Source organism: Lactuca virosa, chromosome 5 (assembly GCF_052849685.1).
Source record: "Lactuca virosa cultivar CGN04683 chromosome 5, Lactuca_virosa_CGN04683_v6, whole genome shotgun sequence".
NCBI classification, from domain to species: Eukaryota; Viridiplantae; Streptophyta; class Magnoliopsida; order Asterales; family Asteraceae; genus Lactuca; species Lactuca virosa.
In genome coordinates this window covers 183,409,793-183,429,053 of record NC_136430.1, presented here as the reverse complement: position 1 = coordinate 183,429,053, position 19,261 = coordinate 183,409,793, and the positions used below count along the sequence as shown (strand labels likewise).

Sequence of the window (19,261 nt, the reverse complement as noted above, 5' to 3'; positions counted from 1 at the left end):
GGATTTCCCCTTCGTCGGAATCTACTTGGTGGCTGAATCGATTGTTGATGGACATAAAAGGGGAAGAAAAAAAATAGAGAGCAGATGCAGAAACGAAAGAAACAGAAAATGAAGATCCTACGTCTTTTTTTTTTTGTGCGAAGGCAATTACCGGCGACCCTTCAACATTTTGCAGCGACAAACATCAACAACAACAACAACAGTTCTAGAGGGAAGATTACAATGTTTTTTTTATTCCACCTTTAGCGTCGACAAATTGTTGCAGGTACTGACTTTGTGCGAAAATGAAACCCTAGTTGTTGGATTAGATCATCGATCGAACGATTGAGATTTACCGGAATGTGTTAGTGCGGATTCGGCCCCAAAGCAAAGCATTACCGGCGACGTTATTAGCGGTGACTCTGGCCACTAATAACGTTGCCGATAATGATGTTGTTTCTTCTACTGAATAATCATTTATTCACAATTTATTTTTTAACTAATCCGTGAATGATTGTATTTTTTACAATATTCATTAATCATTCGTGCAATTTACTCCAAAAATAATAATCTCAGAAAGCCAATTTAAAAAAAAATTAAAAATTAAAAAAAATAATTGTTACCTGATTAAAGTGTTCTTTTATAAAAGCGAGTTAATACTGATAAAATTTTCTAACAAGCTTCGTGGCTGACGTGGCAGAATATTTTCATTTCTATGTACCTTAGCTAATACAATTATTGAGCCTGTCCCCACCTCAATGTTTCTTTACTAATATTATACCCAACCTAGTACAATTATTGTGCCACTAATTAAAGTAATTAGTTTTAAAAATGGAAAAGTAACATTTTTGAATAATCAAAATGAATAAAAAAACACGTTATTAGGAATTGCAGTTGTCTTTTCGGTGAGAGAATAGAAAGACATATTAAGATAAATGACTAAAGGTTGCTTCTATCCATTTTATTTCTACAATTAAGCTTTTCCTTGAAGCTCTAAAGTTATTCCCTGAAGCTCTCAACTTTATTTCCATATTAATTTCTACCATCAAAATGATGCATCTCATAAATAAGTTCGAACACCTGAAGATACAATTAGAAGCTATAAAATTAGCAACTGACAACTTTGCGGATGAAAATTGCATTGGTAGAGGTGGGTTTGGCAAAGTATACAAGGGAGATCTCCTTCATTCCAAAGGGCAGATCGTTGTTGCTTTAAAGCGATTAGATCCAAATTTTGGACAAGGAAACCCCGAGTTTTGGAAGGAGATCATCATGCTTTCTCTATACAAGCATGAAAATATTGTTTCTCTTTTAGGATTTTGTGACGAGAGTAACGAGAAGATCCTTGTGTATGAGTATGCAGGAGAAGTCTTGACTCATATCTCAATAACGATGATCTAACTTGGATTCGACGACTTAATATCTGCATCGGAGCGTCTCGTGGACTCGCATACCTTCATAATCCAGGTGGGACCCAACAAAGAGTGTTACATCGTGATATTAAGAGTTCTAACATCCTAGTAGATGAGAACTGGAACGCTAAGATCTCAGATCTGGGTCTCTCGAAATTTGGTCCTGCCAATCAACAGTACACGTTTCTTGTCTCGAATGTCGTAGGCACTATTGGGTATTGTGATCCACTATACATCGAAACAGAGTTATTAACAAAAGAATCAGACGTTTATTCTTTTGGGGTAGTGTTATTTGAAGTTTTGTGTGGGAGGTTGTGTATCACTAAAAAGAATGGCATTCAACAGTCTTTAACAGGTTTGGTGCGACAGCACTACCCACAACACAAAATAAGTGATCTTATATATGATAATATAAAAGATGGAATGAATCTCAAATCATTGGATATGTTTGTGACAATAGCTTATCAGTGTTTGAAGAGAGACTTGGAAGACCGTCCACTAATGGCCGACGTCGTGAGCATACTTGAAAGTGCTCTAGAATATCAAGTAAGTAATGATGTTCCTTTATAAGGGCGTGAGTTTAGTTTGGGCCGGATTGTCATTTATCATCTTATGCTAAAAGATTATATAATTTCCGTATAATCCACTGCGAAATTATTGGATAATCCATGACTGAATTGTATGACAACTTTGAGATAAAAATTTAAAAATTGAATTAAAAACCATGATTTTTTATTTTTATTTTGTAAGTTCATTTAATGATTATTTTGAACAGTAAATTAGTCATGAAGAAATTACAATAAATTTTAGTTATATTACAAGTATAGTTATTCAATCATTGTTTCTAATAAAATATTTAAATATGAAGTTTTGATAGCAACATTCAAAAGCTATATATTCACTGCATCCTTTTATTAAATTTATTTTACTACTGATAGTTAATTAATAAGATATGAAGATACAAAAAACTGCTATTAAATTTATTTTACTACCGATAGTTAATTAATAAATTTATTTTACTACTGATATCTATTTATTTTTGTGAATTTTAAAAATTAGCATGATGCTGGTTCACGATCTATCATCACTATGCAACCACATAGCCATCCAAGCACTGCTGACAACGATACATGGTTTAAACGAATACGTGGAAAGCTATATATGTATATTCACGAAACAAACGAATAGTAACTATTTTTTATTTTTTATTTTTTTTTTACTTTACAAAGATAAAAATTACTACTTTTTTTATAAAATCGTTGAAAAATATTTTAAAAAAATAATTTATTTTATAATTTTTTTTTCAAATTTTTTTTTCTACGAACTTTTCCAAAACCTACGATTTTTAGCCCTATAAAGTCAAAAAAAAAAATAAAATAGATATTTTAAAGTATTTTTTTTTCTATGTAGTGCTTTTGATTTTCTAGGTTTTTGGGTTTCCAAACCTTTATGCATTTTCTACTGATTTGCCAACGAATTTTTCCAAAACCTGCAATTTTTAGCCCTATAAAAATCAAAATAAATAAATAAATAAATAGATATCTTAAAGTATTTTTTTTGTGTAGTACTTTTGATTTTCTAGGTTTTTAGGCTTCGAAACCTTTATGCATTTTCTATTGATTTGCCATATATATATATATATATATATATATATATATATATATATATATATATATATATATATATATATATATATATATATATATATATATATATATAGGTTATTGTGAGTGCTAAATATTTTGTTGATGTATGGTTTATTATGGATAAATCATTTTAGTTATTTTAAGAAAGTGATTAATAATTATTATTAAATTAAAAATAATTGAAAAACATCATCTAATTTATTTCTAAGGGCATTTCAATTAATGAAGATTGATTTGAAAAAAATGAAAACTCTAGGTTTAAGGGATAAATAATTCTCTTAATTTTAAATTCTGATATTTTATTAATTTACTTTTAACTCATACATAATTTTTAATTATACCAAATTTTTTTAAATCATTGTTCAGTCAGAATGAAATTTCGTTCAAATGACATTATATATGAATGTCATCCACCAGAAGAGCAGCTACTATTAGTCCTAAAGAGCCAGTATCCGTCCTTCACTCTTAACTTAAGGAAAGGATAGACCTTAGCGCTTCTAATTGGATTACCTTCTTCCCTTCCTTATAGTAGGAATTTCTCTCTCGAACCCTAGAACCTTTGGGCTAGGAACCCGAGAAAAGCGAAAACCATGCCTTTCGAACCAAACACAACGCCCGTCTTCCAAATCAAAAGAAAAAAGGGGGAAGAAAGAAGAGACGACGACCTTCTTCCCGTTGCTCTATCTCATTGTTCCCCCTGATCACTCCGGCGAGCCTGTGCTCATCGGCCATCCCTTCGGGTTGCATGAATGTTGAAAACTTTAGGTTTTTTCCTATAAGAATTATATTTTCCTTTTTTTAAGTAAATTCATTATTAGGGGAATGCAATGCACATATCACATTAATTAATTATATTTTATATAAACTAGTCTACGTCAAATAATTATATTTTGTGTTCCTAAAGATTAAGCCACTAAAACATTCTTGAATTAAAATACATGAATAATGAGAAGCATATAATAATGATGTATTCTAAAGAATAAATTTGTTCCATTCTAAAAGATTATGATGATGATACATTCTTAAAGAATAAGATGATGAACATTGTTTTCTTTTGTAATGATTTGTAACCATTATTCATCTTCATTCTGCACTACGTCATCCAACCTTTACATCTTTCATCATCATGTTCCCTTCTTGCATAACTTATCTCTATTTGCTTCATGCCCTTGATTATAACATTCTTTGAAAATGTCTTCCATGAAATCAAATTCTTTTAGAATGACTTTTGTGAGAATAACAAGCTAAGAATGTTGAATAAGAGGCATTATGTAATAATGATGTAGAAATTTTTTGAAGTTGTGTTAATAATAATAATAATAATAATAATAATAATAATAATAATAAAAGAATCCAACAATACATTTGTCATGGGAATTGTAAATTTAGTGTATTCTAAAGAAATAAAACTATAAATTTTTATATAATATGATAAATATTAAAGAATTATAATATATTCTTAAATACACAATTCAACCATTTTAATAGAATGTGGTAGATGTTAAACTCATAATTCACACGGCTAACAAACCAAGAAATGTGCGGTTACCTCCACACCTCGAACAGTTTGTCAATCGTAAAGGCAAATATTTCATGTATCAACTTGGAGAGAGCTTGAGAGTTGTATCACATTTTGATAGTATATAATTTCATTGTGTGGATGATAATAATTCATAGATTGATAGTATATGATTTCATTATGTAATGATGATAATAGTTCATATATCACATACTTAAAAAACTCTTTTTTCCTCATATATATATATGTCTTACCAAAATAAATTACAAAGGAAGAACCAAAGAAGTACGTTAAAGGTAATATCAAGAAAATAAACATCAACACTGCACTTTTCTGGATTAAAAAACTTATATTTAAGTATAATTTACTAAAATCCATAAGTCCATCCATACTTCTAAATTATTTTACGGAAACTAGATTACATTGTTTGTATTAATGATTAGGATTTTAATTAACAAAACCAAACTAAAAAAGGCAAAATCGATCGAGGGGAGGAGACGGTTATGGGAATGAGTCGACCGAAAGGGCGTTAGAGGTGGGAGGTGTTGGTGGATTAAGGTATCGGAGGTGGGTATCATTGGTATTGGCGGAGGAATCAACAATGCCATAAATAATAAGAATCAGGCGGTGGTACCGTCGATGACGTTGGTAGTTGAGGTTTTGTTGTCGACGATTGAATTTGGAGTTTTGACAGATGCTAAGTTTAGGGCGCCGCTTGAGAGGGAGGAGGAAGAAGTTGGGTAGAGGTTGACGTCTTTGATGGGTAGGGTTTAAATTAATTTTCCTAAACTAAAGAAATTAATAAATTAATTATTTAATTACAAAAATTAATTAGTATGTAAGATTACATTTATACCTCTATCTAGGTTTTTGAAATGATTAAACCTACATTCATCCCTACATCTACACAGTAGATATTTAGAATATATGAACTTAGGGCTGACAAAATTGTACCACGGAAAACCAACCGAACCAAGAAACTTGGTAGCCAATACATTTGGTAGCCACCACGTTTGGTTGGTAGTACCGTACCAATTGATCAATGTTGGTACGCTAATGGTACAAAAATTTGAATACCATGGTAATACCGTACCAACCAATTCATTTATTATATATATATGTATATATATATATATATATATATATATATATATATATATATATGAAATCGTATATTTCAACTATTAATTGTGTTTAGTGTTTATAGTTTTAATAACATTATATTAGTCATTTGATTGTATTAGTCAATAGTTATTACCACGCTAAAGCACAAAATTAAAATGTTACTTTAGCATTACATTAGTATAATTGTTTTGTAAACAAAAAGAACTACGTAACTAATTTCTATACTAAACATCAAAATCCCGATGTCTTTGCTTTAGTAGAATTCTTTTGTAAACAAAAAGAAATACATAACTAATTTCTATACTAAACATCAAGATCCCGATGTCTTTGCTTATTTTTAAATCTTACAATAGAAAATTAAAAGAAGTTGGTATATACCATACCAATTTGTACCAACCAAACATGTTGGTAGCCAAATAAATTGGTACCAAGTATACTTGGTACGGTACCGGTAGAAATTTTTTTATACCAATTATAGTTGGTACGGTACACGGTTTAGAGAAAAATAAATTGGTACCGTACCAATTCCACCTCTCTCTCTCTCTCTCTCTCTCTCTCTCTCTCTCTCTCTCTCTCTCCCCCCCCCCCCTTAAATGCATTAAACTAAAGTAATATATATATATATATATATATATATATATATATATATATATATATATATATATATATATATAAATTCCGAGGTTCAATAGAAAACTATTATTAACCCTAGAACCAACGACCCAATTTTTTTTTTCAACTTTTAGATGTTATTTTTTATCCAAAAAACTAAAAATACAAAAATTTGTAACTTTTTATAATTTTTCCAATGATATCAAATTGGATAAAAAAATTTACAGTTTTCTTCTTCAAATTCACATTATGAATCTGTGCAGATTCACAATTTTGAAAACAAGGTGAATCCGAACAATATATTTTGCGTTCACAATGTGAAGTTATAAATTTAAAAAATTTTAGTTTTTTTTTTCGATAAAGAATAAACTCTAAAACTTGAAAAAATATTTCGTTCATTGGAGAACCATTGATAATTGTTTTCTATTGATTGCTTATATAAAGAATATATATATATTACTATTGTTTAATGCATTTAAGGGTCTTGTGTGTATATTTTCAATGATTGCTTATATGTAGTTTTTTCATTTGTGTGTCATATAGATTGGGCTTGATTTATCCGGTTCGACACAAAACCCAGACCATTCAGCTAGTCGTGATGAAGGAAACACAACCCATGTGAAAAGCGGTCAAAGCAGAGGTGTTAAATGGTACAGACGAAATAAGGAGAAGGTGTGTATATTTTACTTTTCATTGTTTCTAAATGTCTAAAGATGTCAACGGCTCATAATTTAACTTCCTTTTTTGAAGTTAATTTTATTCACCGGGGTGTAATTCATTTGGTTTATTGGTTGTGCAGTCTAATGAAATGCTGCTAATAGAATGGACCCCTCGCATACAGGTATTTATGATCCGAATTACCATCTACCATCAACCTATAATAGCAACAAACTTAATTATTTTTAACCAATAATAGCAACACACACACACATATATATATATATATATATATATATATATATATATATATATATATATATATATATATATATATATATTAGGCCATAGGGTATGTTCACTGACTCTTGAAAATTATCACCACTCCCCGTTGTTTATCTTTTTATTTTTTATTTTTTTATATTTAGATCAAATAAAAAACATAATCAATAAACATATATAAATATTTCATATTACATAAAAACACACTACATAATTTAAATTACTAAAATAGCATAAAAAACATAAAATTTCAAACCCAAATTACTAAGAAAAACATAAACCCATTGAAATTTAAGCCTAAATGACTAATGAACCATAGAAAATTTAACATAAAAATTAAAAACATTAAAAACTAATTTCAATACTTGTCACGAACTTGTTGTTGGATTTTCAAAAACGCGGCTAGATTTTACGGGTCTTGATTGCTCCCAGGTTTGATGGCTTCCGCACAGAGCAGTGTTGTCTGAACCCAACCACACTATGTCGACATATGCAATAGATAAACACTGCAAACAGAAAATCATGCAGATCTAACAGATCACTACAAAATAACAACCGAAACTAGGATACATAATCTACTGGGCCAATATTGATGCCTTTGACCCACAAATTCAATGAGGAACACATCCGAACTATTCAACAGAAGCTCAACAACTACCTCAACAACAACACAACCAACCCAAGCTTCGTAAAACCAAGCCGAGACTAAACCATATCAAAATATTCAATTCTACCAAAGTTTGACCAAAGGTTAAACTAGTCAATAATTAAATGGTCAAAAGTCAATTGCCACGTTGTGGTCATCCATGACCACGTCGTGGCCCACAAATGACAAAACATATGATAAATCCTTAATCGCCATGTTGTGGCAACCTAAGGCCACGCCTTGGCCTTCAGTTAGAAAAGTGTTTCTTTAATAAGAGCTTAAACTATGAAGACTAAAAGTCATAACATCAGATCTGGTTCGTAATAGCTTCACAATTGATAAAGTTTCCAACTTTATCCATTTAGATGGTCCAAACAAACAAAATCTATTCTTTGAGTGTCAAATGGGACCAAAAATGCATCTTTTTGAACTTAATCCACTAAGTCCAAATCTCCAACCTTCAGATCTTAATTAATATGATGTTTAAATTGATAACTTTTCCAGCTTTATCCATAACAAGGTCACAAACTTTCAAAATCTAAGCGTTACGCAATAAAGTGACAAAAAACTGATAAATATGAAAATTAACAAGATCTATGAAACCAATGAGAAAGTTTGAAGCTTTTTACACACAATAGTCCAGAAATGATGTGATCTTGCAGGATGTATGCTTGAATCCTTCTTCTATACACTTTGTCACTACCTTGTTCTGAAGATTCCACCCTCTAATGGAGAAATAAGCTCATAAATGACGCCAAGGCTCAAAATACATGAGAGGAGGCCAAGGTTTCGAGTTAGAGGTTCAAGAGGGTGGAGACTCATTATAAGTAGGACTCCTAAGGGGGTAAAAACCTCAAATAGAGCTCAAAAACCCCGAAATTAGGGTTTTTACACTGCTGAATCACTCCCTGCGTAACTTTGGGTACGACCTGCGTACTCCACTAAAAATGCATTCCACCCTTACCTAGTATGCCTTACGTACTACAATACTCGCTTTTTCCTTACTTTAAATTGCCATAACCTCTTCATTTCAACTCTGTTTTTGAAGATCTTTATATCCATGGAAAGGTATTGACGAGCCCCATTAATCTATCTAGTTACTTATGACTAAAAACATCTCAAATTAAAATCCTTATTGTATGCAAAAATCCTGAAACAATACCTTTCCTATTTTATCCTTCAGCTTCTAACAAAGAATCTAAGGTTTAAATTAGTTATCCAACACCATCAACTTCCAATAGAGTCTAAAATCCATTCCCTTGAATCCCAATACATATTATTATCAGTTGGTTTTGGGTCAAGAAGAGTTTCATTTTGTCAATTAGTTGCTTTTGGTGATTATATTCGTTTCAACGATTAGTTTCTATACAAAAACATGTCATCTTCCAAAGAACATGAAATGTATCAAAATTTGATTGCATCCCACAAAGGCCAGACACACTGTTTTGGTTTGGTATTAGTTATCTCAAATTGCGACGTCATTATAAAAGTTCTTAGGGCAGATTGAAATTAGTTTCATTTCGGAATATACTTTTCAGGCGTTAATTAGTTTCCTTTCTTCAAATAATTTCCTTTTCACATTTGGAGGAAAAAAAATATTTGAAAGAACAATACTACCTTCGCCTTGTCGTTGATTAATTTTGTAGGTCTAAAAAACCATTTCGCTTGTTTCTTGATATCATACTTTAGATTTATATTTTTCTTGTTCTATGTTTTGTTTTGAATTTTATTTTTTATATGTTAGATTAAAAATTCCTTCAAGTTGTCATATGTACATAAAACGTCATGTAATTTTGTATTTTTTGAAATAATAAAACCAGTTCTTTTTCATGTTTTGGTTCATTTTGTAATAATTATGAGATAAATGTTTAGAATAGTTAAATCTAAATTTAACGATGTTAATTATATAATTTCTAAAGTATAAAGCATAAACATAAAAGTATTAAGAGGTTGGTAGATTTACATGATGTTAACTATGTAACCTCTAAGATATGAAATAAACAACAAAGTATATGGAACATGGAATGGAAGCCCACGTATTGTCAAACATATATATATATATATATATGAAGTTCCGTTTTATTATTGAATTATAAGGCTTAAATTTAGGATGTTGCATTATAAATCTTAAATTTTGAATTTATAATGCTATCACGTTAAGAAATGACTTATGCTGACTTGTCAAAAATCAACTCACCCGGAGACGGTATAATCGCCGAATGATCAAAAATATGCTTATTTTAAAATATAAAAACGAATGAATATTCTTAATCCCAAAGTCATCTTAGAACATGCAAAATAAAATAACCTATAAAATTAACTATTACATGCCCACGTTTCTTGATGACTAAAACGAATTTGATAAGTTATACTTATTTGATTGATATTAAAAGAATTCAAAAACCAAAAAAAAAAAAAGTAAAAACCTCTTCTATGTAAAGCAAAAAAATATAGCAAATACCTCTTAATGCAATTGTGATGCTTTGTTGTATCACTATATCAAATCAATAAACCTTTCAATAAACAGAGTTCATAATTGGAAGTGATGAAATCTGACTTCAAGTCCAATACACAAGTTACTTCCATTTTTAGCTACATATAAAAAAATCCCATAATAGCAAGCTACTTCCATTTCAGCAAAATTCCCGTTTGTTGTTTAATTTAACTCATAAGTCATAATAACAGTTAAGTTTAATTTCTCAACAAATTTTACCATAATATGCAAACTTTTACAGATAATAGCAAGCTACTTTACATTTAGCAACCCAACATTCTTTTGAACATTTATGGCTAAACGGAGAAAAAGAGAAAAAAAAATAAAATTTGGTTATAGACCAGATATTGAAATGTGCTCAAGAATATACAAAAACATACTTCGTTTGAATGTTTTGGCCATTGTCAATATACAAAGCTACATATAGAAAAGTCATAGAAATCAGCCCAAATAATGGCAGTTTTCAAGAATCAAGAAAATTAATAAACACACGTTTTCTACTTAAAAGGGTCAAACTATTATTGGATGATTATGGGTTGTATTTTATCCAACAACTACTTTTGACCTTTGTAAAAAAGAATCTACTATAATAATCTACTATAATAAATGAAAATCTTTTTGCCACATGTCACACTCTCATTAATTTGGCCACATGTCATTTTGTGGTTATTTTCAATTAAATTTTTTCCACATGACATTTTGTGGGTTTTCCATTTTATTAAATTTCACATAATATTTAAATGTAATAATTACAATAAATGTAATAATAAATGCATATCAATTTCAATAATTGACTTTCTTTATAATTTAAACATTTCTAAATTAAAACTTCATTAGTTTTTTTTATCTAAATTATTTGTTTAAATTTAAAAGAGAAAAAACACTTTAATTTTAATAATCGAATATTTTTTTTTATAAATTCAAACTTTTTCAAATGTTTAGAATTTTCATATTTATTTTTTTAAATGAACCCATGTAATACATGGGTCTTACACCTAGTATGCAATAAACAAACACCAGAAAAACTGGAAAATACAATGAAATACTTCCAAAATCCATCATTTACTTATGCAAAGTTTTAAATTTCTAATTCATATAAGGCAAAAGTCAGTGGAAAATGCTTCTGGGAGTTTACTGAATATGGTTTAACAATTTACATCAACAATTGGAGTGTACATTAGGTAGTAATAAACATGTTTTTGTGGTGTAATTTCATCAAACACATGGTCTTCAGAAAGAAAATTAGACACAAACATACATACACATAAATACATATTCACTCGATTAAACATTTCATAAAATTAAAATAAATGCCATCCTTCATTCGTTGGTCCTATAAAAAAATAAGATTAAACACTTATACTTGTTTGTAGCTAATATACACGATTCAAGTGAGTGGATAGAAAGAAAAAATTAAAGAAACTTACTTTACGTTCCTGCAACATCTAAATTGAAGAAATCAAGATTAAGCACATATCACTTCCTTTCCTATCGACCATAGGAACACCACCTACGATATCACTCACAGTATCCAGCCAATCGACTAAGATAGGTGCTCCAACATGCCTTTCGGATTCACCGCTCAATCATCAATCATCAGAGAGAATCGTAGGTGCTCCAACATGCCTACGATTTCTAGACTTCACACAGTCTATCAAAAAGTTTCCTTTTATAGTTCATGATTTTGCATATCATTTAACAAAACTCCATAAACTCCATAAAATGGGTGTTGCTGGCCGCGAAAGAAACAGGAACACCGGTTTGTGGTGGTAGTGTCAATTAGGGATTTGTGGATCTGGAGAGAACATATGAAGAATGTAAAAATAGTAGAGATGGTGTACTAGTTGATTGTGGGGGTTCCCAGAGATAGTGGTGCGAGATTCCTACAGTAATCCAACAAAATAATTTTAGATAGTACTTTTTTGGATGATCCCAAATTAGGTATTTCAAAGAGTCATCAGCTGAAATGTAGGGAAGGCAATTAGTCAAAAGTCTGGACGATAACCTAACCATAACCATCGTTCCATTCTTATCTTGACTTTTTCAAATGTTAGACCAAAAGAGGAATCATGATTTTTTAATACATAAACTAATTGTAAGGTTTGTACATGTTAAAATTCATCATTTGAACAACATTTGAAAAAGTGTATATATATATATATATATATATATATATATATATATATATATATATATATATATATATATATATATATAGATAGATAGAGAGAGAGAGCTAGGTTCATTTGTTTAAACTAATTATTGTGTTATTGTATGCATAAATGTGGGCCAATCAAAATTAAATAAAAAATTAAATAATTAAATAAATAAATAAGGGTAATTTAGTCATTTGTTTAATAACTTCCAAAAATAATCCCTATAATCATGATATCTCTCCGGTTTAAATCTCCATCCCCTCTTTATATAAAAACCGATTCTGAAAACCCTAAATTGAACAAATCGACACCCCCACCCTTGTCCCTCCAGCCACCATTACCCCTTTATTCCAGTCTGCATCAAGTTACGATTCCGACTCGGAGTCAGACGACGAAGCTCAAGCTGCTCTCGAATTACAAACCCTAGAAACGGAGCTCTCGACAAGGAGCAGCGAAGCAGCGGCGCAGGTGAGGTTTTCGGAGGTGTTTGCTTGACCGGAGAATGTGTGGGATGCGATGGGGGGCTGCTCCGGTAATCTCCTTTCTCCCCCTTTCTTTCTGATTTAACAGCCAACAACGAAGGAAAATGGAAGCAGGCAGAAAACGATCTAAGGGGAGTTTTTTATTTGTTTGATTCTTTTAATAGGGAAAGATAGAAGGAAAAGGGAGAGGCTGTTGGTCTCTTGATGTTCTTGGCAGAAATCAAAGAAGAAGAAGAAGAAGAAGAGAAAGGAGCTGCTGATCTCTTCTGTTTGCACTAGAAAACATCCACTTCGGTGGTGTGTTCTTGACTGAAAACGAAGAAGAGAAGGAATGCAGGGGTGATTTTTCTTTTGTATTAAATATTGATTGTGAATCGATGCAGAAAAGAATAGAGAATGGAAGAGTGTTTATGTAGATGATTCAATGGATGATATTGGTGAGATTCCAATTCTATTGGAATGGAATCACGAATTCCAATTCTGTTGGAATGGAAAGACGAATTCCAATTCTGTTGGAATCACAGAAGTTGATGCTTGAAGAACAGACCACAAAATTGAAACGGACCACATTATTCTTTTAGAATGTAGTAGTCGTTGTTAGATTTTGATGTTTTCTTTCCCGTTTTGATTTTTTTTAGTTTTATTCCTTAACAATAAATGTAATTCTTAACAATTGTTACCCGTATTGTATAAGAAATAATGTGATTTTTGTTTTTATTCTTCAATTGATTGTTCAATGATTTGTTATTCTACAAGAAGTTTTTAAATTCATGATCAAGAAATAGGTGCAAGAATATTTTTATTATTTATAGTTCAAGAATATTTTTATCTTTGAATATATTCATAAACATATTCTGTCAGAATGTCCGAATTAAAAAAATTATAATACGTAAAATCGGATTTTTAAAATTAATAGAATCTATGATCCCTTAAAAAATACAAATTTCCTTTATTAAATCTATATTAATTGACTAAATTACCCTTCTAATTAATTAAGATGATATTTTCAATTATATTTAATTCAATAATATATATTAATCACTTTCTTAAAATAAATAAATTTGATTGGCCCACATTTATGTATACAATAACACAATAATTACTTTGAATAGAATAACCTAGGCCTATATATATATATATATATATATATATATATATATATATATATATATATATATATATATATATATATATATATATATATATATATATATATATATATATATATATATATATATATAGAGAGAGAGAGAGAGAGAGAGAAAGAGAGAGAGAGAGAGAGAGAGGTTTCCCTCATATTAAAAATAAATTAGAAATTTTGAGATTTAACCGGCACTACACGGCAGTCTTTTATAATCATATGTGAATATATAGTGACGTCCGTTCTTTTCTCCTCCGCCACCACAAGCGCCACCGCCACCACCACTACCACCACCTCTACACCATCCGGCCCTACCAATGTTACCTCCGTCACTTATTATTATTATTATTACTGTTGCTGTTGTTATTATTAGTATCACTATTAATTGTAATACTCAATGTTTGTTGGACATCTTATACTACTCAAATGAATAATACAAACAGTTCAATAGCTTGTTGTACCGGTGATTGAGAGTAGCATGGCCTGATCATATACCACACGCCAAAACAATAACCATGGGGAAAAAAAATCATCGTACAGTGCACCACCAGTTCAAACGGTGTTGATCAATACCCTGCAAGTTTGTGGTATCAACACAAAATCTGCTCAAAAGAATCTTAACGCCAAACTGACACATCCTAGTGTATACTTACCCTTTTTTTTCAATATTGATCGCCTTTATTAAAAACAGATTCAATGCAAATGATGACATAGCAGTGTTTATGCCACCTGCAGCTCACGGGTGATTGAGAGTAGCATGAAATACATGCAACACTGCTTGTAATATAACTTTACCACAGTGTACTAAAAAGAAAACCTTATCCTATGAATGAATGAGAATATCATCTTTTTTTTTCACCAGATAAAAGAAATCATGAGTTGCTTGCACTATTCTATATAAGAACACATCACTACCTATACACAAGTCTTATGATGAGAGATATTTATTTGCGATACAAAAAAATGCAGGTTATCAGACCAAAGAGGCCGCACCAAAGGGCAAGCAGGCTGTAGCTCTCGAACTTATTGCTGTCCCTGCTCTTAAGATGGACGAGTTGAAGAAAATCACTGCTAAGTTTAGTTCAATGTCAATAATTAGTGCAGGACTTGGTATAAAATTGTACTATGGTGTGTTAAAAAGTGGGCAGGTTGCAGCTATTACAGAGTTAGACTGTAGAAGGGAACAAGCACAAGACGTTTTAGCTTTGATTTCTATGGTATCGAGGCTTAAACACGAGAATGTGGCCGGGCTTCTTGGATACTGTGTAGATGCTGATTGGAGTTTACTTGTTTTTGAGTTTTCTTTAATTGGATCTCTACATGATATTCTTCATGGAGGAAGTAATGATAAAGGTGCACAACCAGGTCCAGTTCTATCATGGTCCCAAAGAGTTAAAATTGCTGTTGGGGCTGCAAAAGGGCTTCAATACTTGCATGAGAAGACACAACCTCCACTTGCTCATGGTGAAATGAAGTCCAGTAATGTTATGCTTTTTGAAGACCATGTAGCTAAGATTATATATATTGATTTAAAAAAGCAAACCCCATACATGAAAGTAATTTCTGGAACTACCCGTATTTATGCTCCCTCTGGCTATCATTCACCTGAATATGCCATGACAGGAGTGACTAATTTAAAGAGCGACATTTATTGCTTTGGAGTTATTCTCCTGGAACTCTTGACTGGCCGAAAGCCTATTCACCTTACTTTGCCACAAGGACAACAAACTCTAGTCAGCTGGGCAACACCAAGACTCAGTGAAGGTAAGGTGAATCAGTATATTGATGCAAGACTGAATGGAGAATACCCACCAAAGGCAGTTGCTAAGATGGCAGCAATTGCGGCTTCATGTGTGCAGAATGAAGCTGAGTTTAGACCAAACATAAGCATTGTTGTTAAAGAATTGTGGCCATTGTTGAATGTTCATGCTCGATCCCCCAACTGAATAGCCACACTTGTGGTGAATTATGTGGTTGCGTACATTATGCATTGGTATTAGAATCGTTCTTTTGTTAGATCCGTATTAGCAAAAAGGTTCAAATTTGTTTTGCAAAAGTATGCATTAATTGACATATCTTCTATATAATAAGTATGAATACCTTAAGCTGAAAAGCAATTGATGATGTGATAAGTAACAAAATAGGAAGAGAAAAAAAACAGAGTAATTTTTGTTGAGGTCACACGACATTTGAAAAATAATCCTATTATCGAAAAAAATTTGTTTTAATCAAGTAAATTCTCTTTGGTTGTCACTTCTGTTAGAACGGTTAAATATTGTAATTGGTATTTATCATATTTAGAATGTTGTGATTGATAGTCTTACCATAGTTAGTGATCTAATGTCGCTGTGTGTCTATATATATATATATATATATATATATATATATATATATATATATATATATATATATATATATATATATATATATAGAGGGAATGATTATTTGTAAAACAAAAAAACCCTAAAAATTATAAAAATGCATAAAAAAAATACCAAGACATCACAACACTTTTTTGAATTTTTTTTATCAAAAAATCGCAGCATTTTTTTACAATTTCCCTGAAAAAAAATAAAAAATCAATTTTATTTATTTATTTTTTTTTGTAAAAATTTTTTTTTCAGCGATTTTGACCTAAAAGTTGCGATTTTTTGATAAAAAAATTCAAAAAAAAGTTTTGTGATCTCTAAGTATTTTTTTTATGCATTTTAATGATTTTTAGGGTTTTTTTAGGGTTTTTTGTTTTCCAAAGAACCTAAACATATATATATATATATATATATATATATATATATAGAGAGAGAGAGAGCTAGGTTCAGGTATTTAAAGTAATTATTGTGTTATTGTATGCATAAATATGGGCTAATCAAAATTAAATAAAAAATTAAATAAATAAATAAATCAATGAGGGTAATTTAGTAATTTGGTAAATCAATTGTATAAATAATCCCTTTATTTTAGGGATCGGTTTCTTATTAACCCTGTTAAATCCGCCTCTTTCTTCCTCCGATCTTAAACAAATTAATCGATTTGAAAACCCTTTGCTCTTGCTATCTCGTTTCCAGACGTTTCTCCTCGATTGTACTTCAAGTCGATACGATTTCCTTCATTGCTCCATTCTTAGACCCTAACATTCCAGATAAGAACATCGTCCGTGATGTCGACGACGACCGATTTCCTAATAAGCTCTTGAATCTCTTGATAAGACCCCTTTACTTTCTCCAAGGTATGATCGTCACCCCAAGTAGGCCGCTTCCATTTGTAATTTCTTCGATTCACAGTGAGTCCTTTCGATCACCATTCAGTTTCTGAGCAATTTCAGTGAAGTGAAGTCCCTGTGCATCGACCTTGCATTTTCCAGTCTCTCAGAGCTATTGATAATGTTGTTTTGTTCAAGTGGAAGGTTAAGTCCGGTAAGGGAATCAAATTGTTTATATTTCTGTCGCCGAATTCAACCTAGTGATTGTAGCACGTTTTGCCCCACCCTTTCAACAATGTTTACTAAACTAGTACTCCTTTTACAGTTTGCAGACCATCTGTTTGATAAAATTACTCAAGAAAATCCGACCTAACAATTGAACTTATAATGGTATTACAGGTATACGAAAATGGGATTTGCTGGTAATGTGGAGCCTTTCTTGAACGTTCCAACAGTAGTGAGATTATGTTTGAGACATTCAATGTTCCAGGGCTTTATATAGCTGTGCAGTCTGTTCTTGCTCTTGCTGCATGATACACCACAAAGAAGGTTAGTTTTTTGGATCTTTAATCTTTAATCTTGATTCTTGAGTTTATTTGGTAATTTGTAATGTTTAAAACATTATATGCTTTTGCTTAGTGTGAGATGACAGGTGTTGTGGTGGATGTTGGAGATGGTGCTACACATGTTGTTCCTGTTGCAGAAGGTTATGTTATTGGGAGTAGTATTAAGTCAATACCCAATTCAGGAACATATGTTACTTACTTCATCCAACAACTCATGAAGGTATCTTCATTTTCACTTCCTTAATTATTCTTTCAAAATCAAGATTATTAATGTCTGGTTTAATCTTTAATGACATTTATCTTATTTAGGAAAGAGGAGAGCACATTCCACCTGAAGATTCACTTGAAGTAGCACGAAAAGTTTTTTTAGTTTTATTGGTGAGATTCCAATTCTATTGGAATGGAATCACGAATTCAAATTCTGTTGGAATGAAATCACGAATTCCAATTCTGTTGGAATCACAGAAGTTGATGCTTGAAGAGCGGACCACAAAATTGAAACGGACCACATTATTCTTTTAGAATGCATTAGTCGTTGTTAGATTTTGATGTTTTCTTTCCCGTTTTAAAAGCTTTTTTTAGTTTTATTCTTTAACAATAAATGTAATTCTTAACAATTGTTACCCGTATTCTATAATAATGTATTTTTTGTTTTTATTCTTCAATTGATTGTTCAAGAATTTGTTATTCTACAAGAAGTTTTTACATTTATGATCAAGAAATAGGTTCAAGAATATTTTTATCTTTTATGGTTTAAGAATATTTTTATTTTTGAATATACTCATAAACATATTCTGTCAGAATGTCCGAATTAAAAGAATTATAATTCGTAAAATTGGATTTTTAAAATTAATAGAATCTATGATCCCTTAAAAAATGCAATTTTCCTTTATTAAATCTATATTAATTGACTAAATTACCCTTGTAATTAATTAAGATGATATTTTTCAATTATATTTAATTCAATAATATATATTAATCACTTTCTTAAAATAAGTAAATTTGATTGGCCCACATTTATGCATACAATAACACAATAATTACTTTGAATAGAATAACCTAAGCCTATATATATATATATATATATATATATATATATATATATATATATATATATATATATATATATATATATATATATATATATATATATATATATATATATATATATATATATATATATATATATATATATTTCTCATGTATCATATACTACTGTACAAAACCGCAATTACTTATCATTCAATTCTCAGTTTTAACTTGGTATGAGAGCCAAGTTTTTCCGGCCAACCTCCAGCCGACTGAAAACTAGTGGTTGTTCTTTTCTCTTCTTCTTCCGCTCCAC

The 19,261-nt window shown here is 30.5% G+C and overlaps 1 protein-coding gene and 1 long non-coding RNA gene across 2 annotated transcripts; both read left to right on the top strand.

Annotated features, from left to right (window-relative positions):
* The first annotated feature begins 950 nt into the window (after positions 1–950).
* On the top strand, positions 951–16,207 carry LOC145115453 (pto-interacting protein 1-like). The gene is made up of 4 exons (XM_079051750.1): positions 951–1,937; positions 6,837–6,965; positions 7,093–7,134; positions 15,121–16,207. The coding sequence occupies exons 3-4, from the start codon at positions 7,116–7,118 to the stop codon at positions 16,095–16,097; spliced, it is 996 nt and encodes a 331-aa protein (XP_078907876.1). The 5' UTR covers positions 951–1,937; positions 6,837–6,965; positions 7,093–7,115; the 3' UTR covers positions 16,098–16,207.
* Positions 16,208–17,129: 922 nt separating this feature from the next.
* On the top strand, positions 17,130–18,581 carry LOC145115454 (uncharacterized). Its single transcript, XR_013711575.1, has 4 exons — positions 17,130–17,564; positions 17,750–17,899; positions 17,990–18,136; positions 18,226–18,581. It is a non-coding gene; the product is annotated as an uncharacterized LOC145115454 (long non-coding RNA).
* Positions 18,582–19,261: the final 680 nt, after the last annotated feature.